This window comes from Chiloscyllium punctatum, chromosome 32, assembly GCF_047496795.1.
Source record: "Chiloscyllium punctatum isolate Juve2018m chromosome 32, sChiPun1.3, whole genome shotgun sequence".
In the NCBI taxonomy this organism is placed as follows: Eukaryota; Metazoa; Chordata; class Chondrichthyes; order Orectolobiformes; family Hemiscylliidae; genus Chiloscyllium; species Chiloscyllium punctatum.
The window spans coordinates 9,625,790-9,646,726 of record NC_092770.1 but is presented as its reverse complement, the minus strand read 5'-3'; the positions used below and the strand labels follow the sequence as shown (position 1 = coordinate 9,646,726).

The following is a 20,937-nucleotide window of genomic DNA, read 5'->3' as shown; positions in this document are numbered from 1 at the left end:
GCTTAAGATGACTGGCAGAGATGTGTAATTTTGATTTAATCTTTTAATGAGATGCTGTAGGTGTGATTAATGAAATAACTATGCAAAAGCACTTACTACTGAGGCCCAACTGGACTTCAAACTATAACTAGCTTTATCATTGTAAAATGCGGCAAGTGGAGCAGATGAGTTGCAGCATATTCTGAATAAGCTTGGGGAATACCACTTGAGTAAAGGCAATTGCACAGCCTGACTCAGGACATATCCTGAACAGAGACTTGAGATCAACCCAAAGCCAAACTCCAAAACAAAGCTAAGTCTCAGCTAAACGGTTAAGATTTTCTTCAAGATCCAGGTAGGTAAGCTGTTGTAGTTGCTTCCCGTATGTAGACTCAAGACAGCAAAAGATTACCACTAGATCTAAATTGAGTAAGAGAACTTTTGGTCAGTATCCAGAAGAGTGCACACCTGGGAAAGTCCAGCTACATCTAGTTTGGAGCAATTAAATTGCTCAGCAACATCCAAATCCAAACCAATTGAAATAAACACCTGGTTAAATAGTCACCCAATTCTAATGGAAGTCAATAATGGCACAGACTTTGCAGTGAACACAGAACCAGTCTTTAATAAAATTCGGTCTGGACATAATCCTTAAGTTTATGCAAGATCTCGACTAGATTAAGGACTTACACCAGGGAACCTTTATAAGTTAATGATGTAACTTTGATTTTGTAATCTTATGAGAAGCAGCTGATTCAGTTATCGCTGATTGTGGTAAATGACTTGGGCCCTAGCTTGATGGGGAAAAATGAGGAAGATTGGCTCAATATTTTTCAATTAGAAAATACCTGCCTAATTAAATACCCAGAAGATTTTCAGGAAGATCTAGGGATATCAAAGGAATCAAGGCCACCTTGCATGTTAGCCAGGAAGGAATTCCCTGATCTGCAAGGCCTACCCAGTGCAGATATCATCAAACCAATCCAGTTTGCCGAATGGCTAGTACCGGGCATACCAATTGTGAAGCCTGATGGATCAATTCACCTTTGTGGGGATTTTAAACAAATGATAAACTGCTTTTTGCAACTCAATAAATATCCTATCCCTCGCATAGAGGATTTATATATAAAGCTTGAAGCAGGGGAGGCTGTCCTTCATGAAGTTGGACATGAACCATGAGTACTTACAATTTCAGTTAGACAAGGATTCCCAGACTTATGCTTCAGTTAATACTCATAAGGGTTTGTATCAAAATACAAGACTGTCATTTGGAATATTGTCAGCCTGTACAATTTTTCAACAGACAATAGAGAATAGCCAGTGTTGTCCTACTGTTTAAAAAGAGTAGCAGCGATAATCCTGGAAATTACATGCCTGAGTCTAATGTCAGTGGTAGGGAAATTATTGGAAAAGATTCTCAGACAAGATCTATATGCATTTAGAAGCAAATGGACTTATTTGCGAGAGACAGCCTGGTTTTGTGTGGGGCAGGTTGTGCCTCACTAACTTGATCAAGTTATTTAAGGAGATAACAAAGATGATTGAGATAAAAGGGGTTGATGTTGTCTTTGTGGACTTCAGTAAAACCCGTGACAAGATCCCTTATGGCAGATTGGTACAAAATATGAAGTCAAATGCCATCAGGAGTGAGTTGGCAAGATGGATACAGAACTTGCTTAGTCATAGGAAACAGAGCCTAGCATTGGAAGGATGCTTTTTGGAATGGAGGGCTGTGACGAGTGGTGTTCCACAGGATCAGTGCTGAGACCTCTGCTTTTCGTGATCTACATATATGATTTGGAGGAGAATGTAGCTGGTCTAAATAGTAAGTTTGCAAATGTTACAAAGATTGGTGGAGTTGCAGACAGTGAGGAGGATTGTCAGAGGATACATCAAGATATAGATCAGTTGGGCAGAAAAATGGCAAATGGAGTTTAATTTGGACAAATGAGTTGATGCATTTTGGAAGGTGAAGTACAGATAGAAATTACAGTGAATTGCAGAACCATTAGTATTGATATGCAGAAGGATCTGGGTACATCGGTCCACAGATCACTGAAGATGACAGCACAGATAGATAAGGTAGTAGAAAAGGTGAATGGCATGCTTGCCTTCATTGGAAGGTGCATTGAGTACAGAGATAGACAGGTTATGCTGCAGCTTTCTAGAACTTTAGTTAGGCCACACTTGGAATATTGCATACATGTCGGTTTGCCTGCTGAGTTAGAAGATTCATTTCCAGACGTTTTGTCACCCTACCAGATAAGATCTTCAGTGGGCCTCCGGCCGAAGCACTGTTGATGATTCCTGCTTTTTAGAGTCATAGAGTCATAGAGATGTACAGCACGGAAACAGACCCTTCGGTCCAACCTGTCCACACCGACCAGATATCCCAACCCAATCTAGTCCCACCTGCCAGCACCCGGCCCATATCCCTCCAAACCCTTCCCATTCATATACCCATCCAAATGCCTCTTAACTGTTGCAATTGCACCAGCCTCCATCACATCCTCTGGCAGCTCATTTCATACACGTGCCACCCTCTGCGTGAAAATGTTTGTGAGACATGATTTCCCACACACAAAGCCATGTTGACTATCCCTAATCAGTCCTTGCCTTTCCAAATACATGTACATACTATCCCTCAGGATTCCCTCCAACAACTTGCCCACCACTGAGGTCAGGCTCACCGGTCTATAGTTCCCTGGCTTGTCTTTATATATTTATATATTTTGGTTTCTTTCCCCTCTCTCCCTAAACCTATGCCCTCTAGTTCTGGACTCCCCGATTCCAGGGAAAATACTTTGCCTATTTATCCTATCCATGCCCCTCATGATTTTATAAACCTCTAAGGTCACCCCTCAGCCTTCAACGGTCTAGGGAAAACAGCACCAGCCTGTTCAGCCTCTCCCTATAGCTCAAATCCTCCAACCCTGGCAACATCCTTGTAAATCTTTTCTGAACCCTTTCAAGTTTCACAACATCTTTCCAATAGGAAGGAGACCAGAATTGCACGCAATATTCCAACAGTGGCCTAACCAATGTCCTGTACAGCCGCAACATGACCTCCCAACTCCTGTACTCAATACTCTGTCCCAGTCGAAGTGGTGTCCTTCCTTATCTGTATATAAGGATACTAATGAGAGAGGGTCATGTCGTTTTGTGGTTAGTTGATGTTCATGTATCCTGGTGGCTAGTTTTTTGCCTGCTTGTCCAATGTAGTGTTTGTTATTGTTCTTTTATGGTATTTTGTAAGTGACATTACTTTTGCTTGTTGTCTGTATAGGGTTTTTCAAGTTCATTAGCTGCTGTTTTAGCGTGTTGTTGGGTTTGTAGGCTACCATGAGGCCAGGGGGTTTCACTAGTCTGGCAGTCATTTCTGAGGTGTCTTTGATTTAGGGGAGAGTGGCTGGGGTTTCTGGACATGTTTTGTCTGCTTGTTTGGGTTTGTTACTGAGAAATCGGTGGACTGTGTTCATTGGGTAACCATTCTTTTTGAATATACGGTTTAGGTGATTATCCTCTGCTTTGCGTAGTTCCTTTGCGCTGCAGTGTGTGTTAGCTCATTGAAATAATGCTCTGATTTTGAAGTTCAAACCATCGTCTACAGGAAAACAACACATACGGACCAAATATTGAACTACAGAAGCAATCATCCCAACATCCACAAATTAAGCTGCATCAGAACATTATTTCAACAAGGGGACAAGTTGGAAAGATGTGCGAGATAGGTTTGTCATACAAAGGGCAGTGAGTGCCTGGTACACGTTGTCAGAGGAGATGGTGGAAGCAGACGCAATAGCAGCATTCAAGATGCACCTGGAATTGGAAGGGAATAGAGAGATGGATCCTGAAGTGAAGACAGTTTTAATATGGAAAGACAAAATGTGGTAGTGTAGGCTTGGAGGGCTGAAGAGTCTGTTCCTGTGCTTTATTGTTCTTTATTCAACATTTTACAAGGTTTAACCCAGGTCACTATTTATCTAGATGATGTGTTAATAACAAAGAAGACCAATAAGGAGCACTTGGACATCGTCCTTAATTGTTTCTCCTAGGTGGGCTGACTTAGATTGTGTGTTTCAGGCACCCCAAGTGACCTACTTGGGCTACAGAGTCAACAAGACCATGTTACATCTGTTGGAAGATACAGTGAGAGCGATCAAAGGTGCCCTGGCTCCCATGTCAGTACAAGAGCTGAGGTCTTTCCTTGAGCTGGTGAACTATTCTGAAAAATTTAGACATAATGTGGCCTCCACCCTGGCGTCTTATAAAATACGATCAGCCTGGGAAATGGTCACCTACCTAAGTCCTAGCTTTCAGGGAAGTGAAGAAACAGCTCTCTTCCTCGAAGGTATTGGCACACTATGATCACAAGCAAGAACTGGTCTTGACATGCCATGCCTCCCTGAATGGCATCTGAGTAGTATTAGCTCATAGGTGGCCCAATGGAGAGGAATGCCCATTAGTATTTGCATCCAGGACTTTGGCTAGTGCAGAGTGTAAATATGCCCAGATAGAGAATGAAGGTTTGGCGGTCATATTCGGAGTTGAGAAGTTCCACCGATACCTTCACAGAAGTAAGTTTGTAATAATAAGGCTACAAACCCCTGGTAGGTGTACTTAAGTAGGGCAAGGCAGTGCTACCCATACCTTCAGGCTGAATTCAGCAGTGGGTTCTAATATTAAGTGTGTATAATTACCACTTGAAACACCATCCAGGAGACCCGTAGCAAATGTGGATGCTCTGAATCGCCTGCCACTGGCAGATACACTGCCATTTGTACCAGCACTGGAAGAATCCATATGTTTTTAAATTTTCTGGCCACACTTCCAGTCACAGCTGACAATATCATAATTTGGATGCAGAAAGATCCATTCCTGGAATAACTGAAAGAGCTGGTGGTGATGAGGAGGACCAAAGGGCCATCAGATTTGAAACCTTTTTGAGCCCAAAGAAACCTGATCACAATAGAGGACAGCATATTATTTTGGGAGCAAGAGTAATTGTTCTGAGCAAAGGTAACCACTGGATAATGGCTGAACTCCACCAGGGTCATCCAGGGGTTTCCAAAATGAAGATTCTGTTGAGGTTATGTCTGGTGGTCAGGATTAGATGCAGGCATAGCCATGTTGTTAGCGCAGTGCCCAGAGTGCCAACATGGACAAAAATTACCACCAGCAGCTCCCCATGTTCAGTGAAATAAGTATGTAAGTTAGCTTGCTGAACTTGAAGGTTTGTTTTCAGATGTTGCATCACCATACTAAGTAACATCAATCAGAGTCTCTGGTGAAGTGCTGGTGGTATGTCCCGCCTCTATTTCTAGGTCTTCGTTTCTTAAGGTGGGTGATGCCATTTCAGTTTTTTTCAAGGGAAGATAGATAGGATCTAAAACGATGTGTTTATTGATGGAGCTCTGGTTAGAGTACCATGCCTCTAAGAATTCTTGTGCTGGCCTCCATCCAGGACTCTCTCTGTCTCTGCTCCAGGAATCGCCCATTTGCTTCGCTGCTGTTGCAGGACCCAGCCTGTACTCGTTCACCACAGGACTCGGCCTATGCTCGCTCAGTTACACTACAAGATCTGGCACGTGCTTCGTCCCTCTGCCACGGGACACGGCCCATGCTCGGTCTGTACTGCCATTAGAACACATCCCACTCACTTCGCTCCTCGACTCCAACAATTGGCAAGTCATTCAGGGTGAAAATGTGAAGATTTTTTCACTCAGCAACTTCTGAGCATCTGGAACAGTCTAAACAGCAGCTTGATGCAGACTCAGCAGTTATTCTCAAGAGATTTGGAATTTAACATTTTAAGGAAGTATTTGGAAGGCTTTGGGCAAATAGCAGGGGAGTTGGGAAAGATTTGCAGCATCTCCAGAGGGAGAGGATAGCTCCAATGGGTTGAATAGCTAGCAGCCCCGTGCTCTTGTGCTTGTGTATGGTGAGCTGCTACCAGAATCTGAAATTACTTTGACCACTTGTGTGCAGTAATTTATTTCCTTTGGGCACTTTACCCAAGTGCTCAAAACCAAACTCCTGGCAAAACATCCTGCTCCCATCGATAATGTTGTGTTTGACTGGAGGATTTTCTGACTCCTTATGGTTACAGCATCTCTCTCTTCCTTTCAATCTCTTGTATAAATGCCTCTAGCAATCCAACAGAGAACCTACCAACCCTCTCTCTGGCCTTTTATATCATCAGTCAAGTTCACTTCTGTTTATGAAATATTATTCAACCAGTTGAATGAGCTGTAATGCAGTACAATATGTATTACTTTAAAAATAATTTATTAAATACTGCACTTTTCTTCAGGCAAGACAGGTACTTGAAAGAGAGTATAATAACCTTCTTGCACTTGGAACAGAGCGGGCTCTTGATGATGTGAGTAATTTCTCCACGCCACATTCATTGACTTTAAGTAATAGATTTAATAACAATGTTGTAAAATATGTATAAAATTTGTGGTTTGAAATTTGTTTCTAACAATTTTTGACTATATATCCTTTAGATTCATCAATGAAGTAATTTTTGTTAATGTAGGTTGATTTTAAAACCAGGTAATAATTTAATATATGTTAGCCTAGAATTTCCTAATTAATTGGGCTGCTTTTATTAGTCCAATTCCCCTCACTGGAGTGAACAGTGCAAAACATCACAGAATTCTAAATATAAATCACATTCAGAGCAATTTAAGTTTCCATAACCATTTGCACTAATGTTATGGACTAGGCCAGACCACTCAGAACATTCTTAAGCAGGCAGCCCAGACCACAGAGTCAGAGATGTACAGCATGGAAACAGATCCTTCAGTGCAACTCGTCCATGCCAACTAGATATCCCAACCGAATCTAGTCCCACCTACCAGCACCCATCCCATATCCCTCCAAACCCTTCCTATTCATATACGCATCCAGATGCCTTTTAAATGTTGCAATTGTACTAGCCTCCATCACTTCATCTGACAGCTCATTCCATATACGTACTAACCTCTGCATAAAAAGATTGCCCCTTAGGTCTCTTTTATATCTTGCCTCTCACATCCTAAACCTATGCCTGTAGTTCTGTACTCACCCACCCCCAGGAAAAGACTGTCTATTTATCCGAACCATGCCCCTCATGATTTTATAAACCTCTATAAGAGCGGCATGGTGGCTCAGTGGTTTACACTGCTGCCTCACAGTGCCAAGTTCAATTCCAGCCTCTGGTGACTGTGCAAACTCCACACAGACATTCTCCCCATGTCTGCGTGGGTTTCCTCTGGGTGCTCCAGTATCCTCCCACAGTCCAAAGATGTGCAATTCAGGTGAAACAGCCATGCTAAATTGCCCATAGTGTTAGGTGCATTAGTCAGAGGGAAATTGGCCTGGGTGGGTTACTCTTCAGAGGGTCGGTGTGGACTGGATTGGCTGAAGGGCCTGTTTCCACACTGTAGGGAATCTAATCCAATCTAAGGTCACCCCTCAGCCTCCGACACTCCAAGGAAATGTAGCCCCAGCCTATTCAACCTCTACCCTGGCAACACCCTTGTAAAATGTTTGTGAGAAGATATGTAGCTCAGGTGCTCATTGTTGTGGTTCTGTTTGCCAAGCTGGGAATTTGTGTTGCAGGTGTTTCGTCCCCTGTCTAGGTGACATCCTCAGTGCTTGGAAGCCTCATGTGAAGCGCTTCTGTGTTGTTTCCTCCGGCATTTAGAGTGGTGTGTCTCTGCCGCTTCCGGTTGTCAGTTCCAGCTGTCCGCTGCAGTGGCCGGTATGTTGGGTCCAGGTCAATGTGTTTGTTGATTGAATCTGTGGATGAGTGCCATGCCTCTAGGAATTCCCTGGCTGTTCTCTGTTTGGCTTATCCTATAATAGTAGCGTTGTCCCAGTCGAACTCATGTTGCTTGTCATCTGCGTGTGGCTACTAAGGATAGCTGTTGGTGTCCATGGACATGGATTGTTAGCTGTCTTCCTGTTTGTCCTATGTATTATTTTGTGCAATCTTTGCATGGGATTTTGTACACTACGTTGGTTTTGCTCATGCTGGGACAACACTACTATTATAGGACAAGCCAAACAGAACAGCCAGGGAATTCCTAGAGACATGGCACTCATCCACAGATTCTATCAACAAAAAACATCAACCTGGACCCAATATACCGACCACTGCAGCAGACAGCTGGAACTGACAACCGGAAGCGGCAGAGACAAACCACTATAAATGCCGGAGGAAACAACACAGAAGCGCTTCACAGGAGGCTCCCAAACACTGAGGATGTCGCCTAGACAGGGGACGAAACATCTGCAATACAAATTCCCAACTCGGCGAACAGAACCACAACATCCTTGTAAATCTTTTTTGTACCATTTCAAGTTTCAGAACATATGAATAGTCACTAAAAAGGCATCCTCACAGTTGCTCTCTCAAGACAACGTCATCTATATTTTGCCTCATTTACAGGCAGGAGGTTTTGCCAAAGGCCTGTCACGAGATTGAAATAAAGTCTGAATCCCAGAATTCAGCCAGGTTAATGCAGCATACCACTTTTTTTTTTAAAATGGGCTCTTCTTGAGATGTTCTCAAGGACTACATTTTGATTTTCATGGGCTATGTTTTGGTTGTCAGAGGATCCTTGTTCATTTTGACAAACTAATTTGTTAAATGATAAAGTCATGCACTGACAATACTTTTTGTGTTTGTGTTGACATGCTGGGTATTTAAACTCTCAAAGCAGAATTAGATTAATTCATCAATATCCTCAATAAATACTAACCCTCCATTAGGTTAATACTGCAGCACATGAGGAAAGCATTAACTTTCCAGACACCATAGCACTTAAATTAATACAAGACTACAGACATAATATTATAAAACTTCTTATTTCAAAATAACACACCTCTAAACACAAAGCCACCATCTCAAGAACTCCTTCTGCAGACCAAGAAAATCTGTAAAGCTGGGACTTTAAAACTATATATATAATACCTTTTTAACTGCACCTCCCAACTCAATCCCATATTCCATCGTCATTTGGAAGGAATTCATTACATCCGTGTTTTCAAAGTTTTCCTGATTCAGTTAGCAGTGTCTTTCTTTGTTGGGCTTGGAAACTATTCCCTCTTTCTTAACCTCCCTCTTCCCTCTTTCTCTTTCACCCCTCTTGCAAACTCCACCTGCTCTTGAAGCTTCCTTCTTCCTGCACCTCTCTTTCAGAGGTCCTCCTTCTCCCAGGCCTCTAATTGCTCCTCCTTATCCTAACTCCCTCCTCCATCCCACTCACCAAATACAGCCTCCTTATCCATTTCTTCCTGCAGCTTTCACATCCCAGCCACTCTCTTGTGGCCTCCTCCCCACCCAACATTCACCATTTCTTTCAGCCTCCTTCCTCACTCTACCCCTTTTGAAGCTATCACCAAACCTCTTCTGTAGATACCTCTCCCCATTATCCCCATTTGGCAGTCCCTTCCATATCCAACCACAGTGAAACTCCAAACTTCTGGCAAAAAGGCATATACCTCAGCTACCACCCAAACGGCATGGCTCTCAGATCCTTGTCTCTGAGCCTCAGTCTATGATTTTGACAAAGGTCCCAGTCTCTTATCTCAAGTAAGAGGTACAGCTTCCAGGAAGGTCCTCAAGTGTTTGAGCTGCCAGCAAAAACACCATTACACACTGACGGGCAGGTTCTTGGCCACCAGAACTAGATCTTCCCATTTCCTCCAGGAAAACACAGCTCTGCCTCCCTTCATTACTGTCACTGCTTACTTTTTAAATGCTCACAGATCAATTCCCTCAGTGATTGTTGATGGCTCCTCTCGCCTATTACCAGCAAACACAGGAGAGAATCAGCCTATGAGTTCTTTCAACCAATTCTGTCTGTTTTACCTGTACAGGTAACCTTTGTCTGATCTCCCATATAATTGAATTTCCTGGTCAGTTTGATTTCAGAGCAGATTCACCTATTGTCCCCAGCTGTTTTGAACCCGCATTACAGGCATTTCTATTTTCTGCCTGATGTCCCAATGTGGGGAGAAGACAAATTGCGATTTAGATTTAGATTTGTCATGTTTATATAAAAATAGTGGGTTTTGCATGTTATCTGCAAATTATAAACCATGTAAATATGCTGCATTATTTTCTTTACATACATTACCACAAGGACGATGAGAAAAACTTTCAGCGAAGGCCGTCCTGGAGAAAACAGTTCCCTCCCCGTGAAGTTCATGGAATCAGCATGATGCCTGGATCTTCTGAAACACTTCCTGCAGGTTTCAGATTAACAACCACATCCACAAAAAGATCATCTGATGGTTTGTATTATTAAATTGCACATGTCCCTTTCAAATTATCAAAATACTTTAAAACTGTTCTTGCCAGGTTCAAATGGAATCCCTTTCTGAAGCAGTGGATGTGCTTTGCTTCCTTAAAACGGGCCATCATTATGGCTTTTGAACTCAAAACCTGTCATCCATTATCCTAATTTAAAGTGTTGCATTACAATTCACAATTACTGCAAAGAGTGGGGAAATTTCTCAACTGTAAGTTCTTTTCAGCAGGTAACTTGGTTGGAAATCAGTTGTTTATGTCTTGTACTGTTTACAAGCTTCACATAGGTTCTTGCATTTTTGAACTTTTGTGGGATTTAACTGCCAAATTGATCTGTTTTCATTTGTCTACTGAATGACAGATTTAAGGCTAATTTCATGTAGCAGTAGGTTTCCTTGGTTGACACTATTGATCCAATCTGGTTAAATTAGACTGAGTTGTATCTGGCTTAGCTGGGATCAGCCATTGAAGATGAAAGAAGGAAACTTTCAGCCAAAAGCTTGAATTTTCACCATAGCGGTAGGATTGTTTTTGAAGCAAAAAACCACCTTTGATAGGAAACTAAAGTTAAGGGTTTCTTGGTGCAGTAAACCCTTAATTGGTAGGAAAATGCATTTCCTATTCACTTAGAGCTAGTCATTTTCATCTGATATGGTCTGAAAGAATGCCTGAGAGCTAGTGGAATGAGGGAATAGGTGATGGATATGTTAATTAATGGTTAATTTTGTATGAATTGGCTACATGAATACTGGGACTTATAATTATTGGGATGTGAGTTTTATGGAATATAACTATATAAAATAAAACTGTCATCAAGTATAGACTTGGACCATATTTAAATATGGAGAAAATGAGGACTGCGGATGCTGGCGATCAGTCGAGAGTGTGGTGCTAGAAAAGCACAGCAGGTCAGTCAGCATCAGGGGAGCAGGAGAACTGACATTTTGGGCAAGACCCCTTCATCAGGAATGAGGGCTCATTCCTGATGAAGGAGTCTTGCCTGAAACGTCAATTCTCCTGCTCCTCATATGCTGCCTGACCTGCTATGCTTTTCCATCACCACACTGCCAACCCCCATATTTAAATACAGTCATCTTCTAATGTGTAACACCCATGGGAATGGGATGGAGACAGATCCGATATACATCAGTGATGTCAGACCGCATGGAATTAGAGGCTACTGAGATGATTTTATGTGAAACTTCAAGTGTTGTTTAAAGACAGTTTTCAATAAAAGGTAAAATTTGCCAAAAGCCTGGCTTCCCACCATTACTGTATCCCAATCAAGGACACAACCCAAGCCAAGACACACAAAAAATGAGTTTGTTGCTCAGAAATCATCATCACTAAACGAAACAAATTAGAGGAGACCTACAAAACACCAATAATAGAAGAACAAAGAACAAAGAAAATTTACAGCCCAGGAACAGACCCTTCAGCCCTCTAAGCCTGAGCTGATCCAAATCTATTGTCTAAATCTGTCGGTCAATTCCTAAGCATCTGTATCCCTTTGCTCCCCACCTACGTATGCATCTGTCCAGACTCATCTTAAATGAATCTACCATGCCTGCCTCTACCACCTCTGCTGGCAACGCGTTCCAGACACCCACTATCCTCTGTGTGAAGTACTTGCCACATATGTCCCCCTTAAACTTTCCACCTCTCACCTTTTGAAAGTGTGACCTCTTGTTATTGAATCCTTCACCCTGGGGGAGAAAGCTTGCCTCTATTCACCCTATCTATATCCTTCATGATTTTGTAAACCTCAATCAGGTCCCCCCCAATCTCCTTTTTTTTCTAATGAAAACAAACCTAACCTACTCAACCCCTCTTCATAACTATCACCTTCCATACCAGGCAACATCCTCGTAAATCTTCTCTGCACCTCTCCAAAGCGTCCACATCCTTTTGGTAATGTGGCGACCAGAACTGTACACAGTATTCTAAATGCGGCCGAACTAATGTCTTGTACAATTTTAACATGACTTGCCAGCTCTTATACTCAATACCCCGTCCAATGAAGGCGAGCATATTATATGCCTTCTTGACCACTCTATCCACCTGTGCAGCAACCTTCAGGGTATAATGGACCTGCACTCCCAGATCTCTCTGCCCATCGACTTCTCCCAAGGCTCTTCCGTTCATTGTATAATTCGCTCGAGAATTAGTCTTGCCTAAATGCGTCACCTCACATTTGCCAGGATTGAAATCCAGCTGCCACTTTTCCGTCCAACTCTCCAGTCTATCTATATCCTCATGTATTCTTTGACAGTCCCTTATGCTTTCTGCTATCCACCAATCTTCGTATCATCTGCAAACTTGCTGATCATACCAAAAGTGCCCTCTTCCAGATCATTTATGTATATAATAAACAACAGTGGCCCCAACACTGACCCCTGTGGAACACCACTGGTCACTTTTCTCCATTTCGAGAAACTCCCTTCAACCACTACTGTCTCCTGTTGCTCAACCTGTTCTTTATCCACCTAGCTAGAACACCTTGCACACCATGTGACTTTACCTTCTCCATTAGTCTACCATGGGGAACCTTATCAAACACCTTACTAAAGTCCATATAAATGACATCAACAACCTTTCCTTCATCTATCAACTTGGTCACTTCCTCAAAGAACTCTAAGTTGGTAAGGCACAATCTCCCCTGCACAAATCCATGTTGCCTATCACTGATAAGCCCATTCTTTTCTCTGTATAAATAGATCCTATCCCTCAGTACCCTCTCCAGCAAGTTTCCCACCACCAATGTCAGGCTCACTGGTCTGTAGCTAGGAATATCCCTACTACCCTTGTACAGGGGGACAACATGAGCACCTTTCCAGTCCTCCGGCTCCTGACCTGTATTTAAGAATGCTACAAAGGTAACTGTCAGGGCCGCAGCTATTTCCTCTCTTGCCTCCCTCAGCAACCTGGGATAGATCGCATCCGGTCCTGGGGATTTGTCCACTTTAACCTCTAGCCAACCCAACACATCTTCCCTACTTTTGTCAACGTGATCCAGATAAATCAAACCTCTAACTCTAATCTCAAGAAATATCATGTTCAGTGAACACTGATGCAAAGTAATCATTCAGAATCTGTCAGGTTCGACATACAGCCTTCTTTCATTATCCTTCAGTGGACCAATCCTTTCTCTAGTTACCCGCTTGTTTCTTATGTAAGAATAAAATGCTTTGGGATTCTCCTTAATTCTGCTTGCTAAAGCTATTTCATGACCCCTTTTAGCCCATTTGATTCCTCATTTAAGACTTGTCCTCCTCTTTTGATATTCCTCCAAGGCCCATTCTGTACTTGGCTGCCTAGACCTTATGTATGCTTCCCTTTTCCTCTTGGCTAGTTGTACAATTTCTCCTGTCATCCACGGTTCACGAATCTTGCCTTTCCTATCCTTTGCCTTCAACGGGACATGCCTATCCTGCACTATCCTTAACCTATCTTTGAAAGCCTCCCACATATCAAATATGGGCTTCCCTTCAAATAGCTGTGTCCAATCCACATTTCCAAGCTCTTGCCTAATTTTGATATAATTGGCCTTGGCCCAGTTTAGTACTCTTCCCTTAGGACTACTCTCATCTTTATCTACGAGTATTCTAAAAATTACAGAATTGTGGTCACTGTTCCCAAGGAAATCCCCCACCACAACTTCTATGACCTGTCCTGGCTCGTTCCCCAATACCAGGTCCAATATGGCCCCTTCCCTCGTTGGACCATTGACATACTGCTCTAGAAAACTAAAACTCTTGGACGCTTCTTACAAATTCTACCCCATTCAGACTTCTGACACTAAGTGTATCCCAGGCAATGTTGGGAAAATTAAAATCTCCCATCATCACTACCCTATTGCCTCTACATCTTTCCATAATCTGTTTACCTATTTGTTCTTCTACCTCACGCTCACTGTTGAGAGGCCTGTAATACAGCCCCAACAATGTAACTGCACCCTTCTTATTTCTCAGTTCCACCCATAATGCCTCACTCCCCAAGACCTCCATAGTGTCCTCCTTTAGCACAGTCATGATATCATCCCTGACCAGCAATGCAACTCCACCAACACCCCCCCCCCCCCCCTCCCCTCGCCCCCTCTTTACTTCCCTCTCTCTGTCCTGTCTGAAGCATCTATATCCTGGAACATTTTAGTTGCCAATCATCATGCCCTTCCTTCAACCAAGTCTCTGTAATTGCAATAACGTCATACTCCCAGGCACCAATCTAAGCCCTAAGTTCATCTGCCTTACACACTATACTCCTTGCATTAAAGTAGATGCTTTTCAGGCCACCAGTTCTTTTGTACTCATCTGCTCCCTGACTACTCTTCCCCTTATTAATGCTGTCTTCATGATTCTTACAGTCTCCAGTCTCCACCCCACTGCTTACTTGTTTTCTCTCCTGGTTTCCAGTCCCCTGCCACATTAGTTTAAAACCTTCCCAACAGCAGTAGCAAATCCCCCCAAGGTCATTTGTTCTGGTCTGGTTCAGATGTAGACCGTCCATTTTGTAATAGTCCCACCTTCCCCAGAACCGGTCCCAATGTCCAACAAATCTGAACCCCTCCCTCCTACACCATCTCTCAAGCCACATGTCCATCCTGCCTATTTTTTCATTTCTACACTGGCCAGCATGTGGCACTGGTAGTAATCCCGAGATCACTTACTTTAAGGTCCTCCTCTTTAACTTCTCTCCTAGCTCCCTGAATTCTTCTTTAAGGGCCTCATCTCGTTTTCTACTTATATTGTTGGTGTCTATACGCACCAAGACAACTGGCTGTTCACCCTCCCCTTTTAGAATGCTCTGCAGCCGATTGGTGACATCCCTGACCTGAGCACCTGGGAGACAACATACCATTCCGGGAGTCCCATTTTCGGCCACAAAATGTCCTATGTACTCCCCTCACAATAGAATCCCCTATGACAATGGCCCTACGAGTCTTTTACCAACCCTTCTGAACATCAGTGCCCACCACAGTGCCATGATCTTGACAACTACTGCCCTCCCCTGGTAAGCCATCTCCCCAACAGTATCCAAAACGGTATACCTGTTTTGGAGGGAGATGACTGCAAGGGACACCTGCACTGCCTTCCTACTCTTTTTCTGTCTTTTGGTCACCCATTCATTGTCTCCTTCAGCAATTCTAACCTGCGGTGTGACCAGTTCACTAAACGTGTTATCCACGACCTCCTTAGCATCGCGGAGGCTCCACAGTGAGTCCATCCGCAGCTCCAGAGCCATCATGCAGTTAAACAAGAGCTGCAGCTGGACACACTACTTGCAAGTGTAAGAGTCAGGAACGTCAGACACGTTCCTAAGCTCCCACATCAAGCAAGAGGCACATGCCACAGGTCTGAGGTCCCCTGTCATTGTAAGTTTAGCTTTGTATGAATTAATACCAAGCCATGCACTTAAATATAGGAAAAAAAACAAAGAAATAAAAGCGTTACCTTACAGAGTCTCTTTCTTCCGGTTAGAGGAAGGGTCGGGAGGGAGATACTACACGTGTAGTATCTTGGGTTTAGCCACTGCCCAAATATAAATTAAGCCCTTACCTTCCTGGTAGCCCCCGCTTCACCTCACCTTCTCTCCTTGCCGCTCTGTCAAAGTAATACCCTTATTGGCATAAAATTTACTAAAGAGGAGGAAAACAAGAACAAACTGCCTTCTAAATTTTGCAGTAGAACAAATAGCCAATGGGGAACTTCAAACCAGCATCTACAGAAAACAACACATCCAGACCAAATAGTGAACTATAGAAGCAATCATCCCAACATCCACAAACGAAGCTGCATTAGAACATTATTTCAATGAGCCACCACACTGCAGCACAGAGGAACTACTCAGAGCAGAGGAAGATCATCTATACAGTGTATTCAAAAAGAACGGGTACCCAATGAACACAGTCCACCGATTTTTCTGAACAACAAACCCAAACAAGGTTTCTAGGAATTCTTGTGAATGTCTCTGTTTGGCTTGTCCTAGGATGGATGTGTTCTAGTCGAAGTGGTGTCTTTCCTCATCCGAATGTAAGAATACTAGTGAGAGTGGGTCCTGTCATTTCTTTTGGCTAGTTGATGTTCACCTATCCTGGTGGCTAGTTTTCTGCCTGTTTGTCCAATGTAGTGTTTGTTACAGTTCTTGCAAGGTATTTTGTAAATGACATTAGTTTTGCTTGTTATCTGCATAGGGTCTTTCAAGTTCATTAGCTGCTGTTTTAGTGTGTTGGTGGGTTTGTGGGCTACCATGATGCCAAGGGATCTCACTAGTCTGGCAGTCAGTTCTGAGATGTCTTTGATGTAGGGGAGAGTGGCTCAGGTTTCTGAACATGTTTTGTTTGCTTGTTCCATATGACAGACTACTAAGAAAAATTAAAACTGATAAGATACTGGAGAATCCAGTGAATTAATTACAAATTGACTCAGTGAGAAGAAATAAGGATAATGATTGACGGAAATAGAAAGTATGAAAAGAATGCAAATAGAAAGTGGCTTCCAGTGGGTTTCCACAGGGCTCAGTGTTGTATCCCTTGATGCTTGTTTTATATATAAGTAATTAAGACTCTCAAAGACAAGGTTTGATTAGAAAATTTGCAAGCCACACAAATTGGCTGGGTAGTTAATAGTGAAGAGGTTAGCTGTTAACTGTAAAAATTGACTGTATTCCAAACAATGGTTTTGATGGATGGGCAGAAAAGTGGCAAGTGAATTTCTTCAGTCCAGAGAAGTACATGGTTATGAATTTGGAGAAGACAGACAAAGCAAGGGAATAAACAATTAATGTGGAAAGCTTTGGGAGGGTTCGAGGAAATGAGATGTTGGAGTGCATATCCACAGGTTGCTGAAGGTAGACAGTAGCTAAAGTGGTAAAGAAGGCATACAGGATGCTTTCCTTCATTGTGCGAGATATTAAAGCAAGAACAGGGATATAATGTTGGAGTAAAATAAGATACTGGTTAGGCCACAGCTGGAGTTTGTACACAGTTATGGTCATCCCCTTACAGGAAAGACATAATTGCTCAAGAGAGTACAGTGGAGATTTACAAAAATGTTGCAGGACTTTAAAATTGCAGGTAGAAGGAAACATTGAATGGACTAGATTGCTTTCATTGAACATAGAAAAGTACAGCACAGAACAGGTCCTTTGGCCCACTATGTTATGCTGAGCATTAATCCTAATGTAAAATAAAATAACTTAATCTACACACCCCTCAATTCACTGCTATCCATGTGCATGTCCATCAGTCACTTAAATGTCCCTAATGACTCTGCCACCACTGGCAATGCTTTCCATGCATTCACAACTCTGTGTAAAGAACCTTCCTCTGTCATTCCCTCTATACCTTTCTTCTAATATCTTAAAACTGGTGTGCTAGTCAATCCTGCCCTGGGGAAATGTCTCTGGCTATTGACTCTATCCATGCCTCTCATTATCTTGTATGCCTCAATCAGGTCACTTCTCTTCCTCCTTCTCTACAGAGAGAAAAGTCCAAGCTTAGTCAACCTCTCTTCATAAGGCAGCATCCTGGTAAACCTCCTTTGCACCCTCTCCAAAGCCTCTGTATTTTTGCTATAGTAGGGTGACCAGAACTGGACACAATAATCCAAGTGTGGTCTCACCAGGGACTTGTAGAGCCATAGCATAATCTTGCAGCTCTTAAACTCAATCCCCTGTTAATGAAAGCCAAAACACAATATGTTTTCTTAACAACCTGATCCAATTGAGTAGCAACTTTGAGGGATCTATGCACTTGAACACCATGATCCCTCTGTTCCTCCACACTACCAAGAATCCTGTCTTTAATCCTATATTCAGCATTCAAGTTTGACCTTCCAAAATGCATCACTTTGCATTTATCCAGGTTGAAGTCCATCTGCCATTTTTCAGCCCAGCTCTGCATCCTGTCTGTCACACTGCAGCCTGCCATAGCCCTCAATACTATCAATGACGCCTCCAACCTTTGTGTCATCTACTAAACCACCCCTCAACCTCCTCATACAAATCATTTATAAAAATGTGGGACCCCACTCAACACTGATCTCCAGGCAGAATACTTTCCATCTACAACCACTCTCTGCCTTCTGTCAGCCAACCAATTCTGAATCCAGACAGCCAAATCTCCCTGTACCCCATACTTCCTGACTTTATGAATGGGCCTACCATGGGGAACCTTATCAAATGCCTTGCTGAAGTCCATATACACATCCACTGTTCAACCTTCGTCGACCTGTCTCTTCACCTCCTCGAAGAACTCAATAAGATTTGTGAGTCATGACCTGCCCCTCACAAAGCCATGCTGACTGCCTTTAATCATGCTATGCTTTTCTAAATAGTCATAAATCCTATCCCTCAGAATTCTTTCCAAAACCTTGCTGACCACAGACGTAAGACTGACTGGTCTGTAATTGCCAGGGATTTCCCTATTACCCTTCTTGAAAAGAGGAACACCATTCACCTCTTTCCAATCCTCCGGTTCAACTCTCGTGTAGAGTGAGGAGGCAAAGATCTGCGCCAGCAGCTTGGCAACCTCCTTTCTCAATTCCCAGAGCAGCAATCTGGTCTGACCCTGGGGACTTATCAATCTTAATGTTTGCCAAAATTTCCACCATATCAACTTCATCAATCTTGATCTGTTCAAACCTGTATCCCAGCTCCTCAAAGTTCTCATTCACAACAAAGTCCTTTTCCTTAGTGAAAACCGAAGCAAAAACTCACTTAGGGCTTCCCCTATCTGCTCAGACTCCACGCACAAGTTCCCTATGCTATCCCTGATTGCCTGACCTTCTCCCTGATCATTCTTTTCTTCCTCACATATGAGTAAAATGCCTTTGGGTTCTCCCTAATCCTTATTGCCAAGCCTGCTCCTGGATCTCCTCAGTACATTTCTGAGCTCCTTTCTAGCAAGCCTGTAATCCTCTAAAGCTGTGCTAGATCCTTGCTTCCTCCACCTTACGTAAGCTGCCTTCTTCCTTTTGACGAGAAGCTCTTCTGTCCTCATCATCCAGGGTTCCTTAATCTTACCCCTTCTTACCTGTCTCAGGAATAAATACGTGTATCACTCGCAACAGCTGCTTCTTAAACAGTCTCCACATGTCTGCTGTGCCCTTTCTGTGGAACAATTGCTCCCAAAATGTACTTCCCAACTCCTGTCTGATAGCATCATAATTCCCTTTTCCCCAATTAAAAATCTTCCCATGGTACCTGCTCCTTTCCCTCTCCATGGCTATCGTAAATGTGAGGCAGTTTTGGTCATTGTCGCCAATGTGTTCTCCCACCACGAGATCTGACACCTGTCCTGGCTCATTGCCAAGCACTAGGTCCAAAATGGCCTCTCCCCTCATCGGTCTGTCTCCATACTGAGTAAGGAAACCCTCCTGAACACACCTGACAAAAATGGCTCCATCCAAACCATCTGCACTAAGGAGGTTCCAATCGATATTGGGAAAGTTGAAATCACCCAGAACAACAACCCTGCTACATCTGCATTTTTCTAAAATCTGGCCTATGAGTTCTTCAGTCTCTCTACTGCTATTGGGGGGTCTGTAGAAAACCCCCAATGAGATGGCTGCTCCCTTGCTGTTCCTAACTTCCACCCATACTGACTCAGTGGACAAAACTTCTGCAACAACATTTGTTTCTGTAGCTGTGATGCACTCTGTGAGCAATGCTACACTGCCTCCTCTTTTTCCATCTTCCCTGTTCTTTTTAAACGTTCTAAACCCTGGAACATCAAGCACCCATTCCTGCCCCTGTGAAACCCACGTCTCCGTTAGGGCCACAACATCATAGCCCCAAGTGCTAATCCATGCTCTAGGTTCATCATTCTTATTTCTGACACTCCTTGCGTTAAAGCAGACACACTTTAACTGATTCCTTTGATTCATCGTGTGAGAAACCGTCCTGATAGATTCACTACATCCTGTCACTGCTCCATCTCCCTCTCAGATATGCAGCTCTGATTCCCAACCCCCTGCCAAACTAGTTTAAACCCTCCCACACTTCCACCCATCCTGACTCAGTTGACAAACCGTCCTTAACCTTCATTTCTGTAGCTGTGATGCACTCTCTGATTAGCAATGCTACACCCCCTCTTTTTCCACCCTCCCTAAATGTTTTAAACCTGGAAAATCAAGCAACCACATGAGCAAATCTCCCACTCAGGACATTTGTGCCCCTCCAGTTCAGGTGTAACCCACCCTTCGTGTACGGGTCCCACCTTCCCCAGAAGGCATCCCAATGGTCTAGGTATCTGAAGCCTTCCCTTCTGCACCAGCCTCGCAACCACGTGTTAAGCTGCATTCGCTGACTGTTCCTCACCTCACTATCTCATTGCACCAGTAGCAAACCCAAGATCATACTCTACTCGTCCTGCTCTTCAGCTTCCAACCTATCTCTCTGTAGTGACTTTTCAGATTCTCAATCCCTTTCCTGGCTATATCATTGGTGCCAATATCTACCACAATTTCTGGCTGCTCACCCTCCCCCTTCAGAATCCTGTAAACCCGATTGGCGACATCCCGATCCTGGCACCAGGGAGGCAACATACCTTCCAGGAGTCCCATTCCTGACCACAAAATCTCCTGTCAATCTGTCTAACTATTGAGTCCACTACAACTAGTGCTTTCTATTCTCCCCCTTACCCTTCTGAGACA

General features: G+C 43.2%; 1 protein-coding gene across 13 annotated transcripts in view; it reads left to right on the top strand.

Moving 5' to 3' along the window:
* The window catches only part of ppfia2 (PTPRF interacting protein alpha 2), a 549,829-nt gene that overhangs the window by 504,668 nt on the left and 24,224 nt on the right, over nt 1–20,937 (top strand). For all 13 annotated transcript variants that reach the window (XM_072551614.1, XM_072551612.1, XM_072551613.1 and 10 more), the window contains 2 exons: nt 6,293–6,361; nt 10,119–10,269. In XM_072551614.1, coding sequence (XP_072407715.1) covers nt 6,293–6,361; nt 10,119–10,269 — 220 coding nt within the window. The remainder of the gene's footprint in view (nt 1–6,292; nt 6,362–10,118; nt 10,270–20,937) is intronic.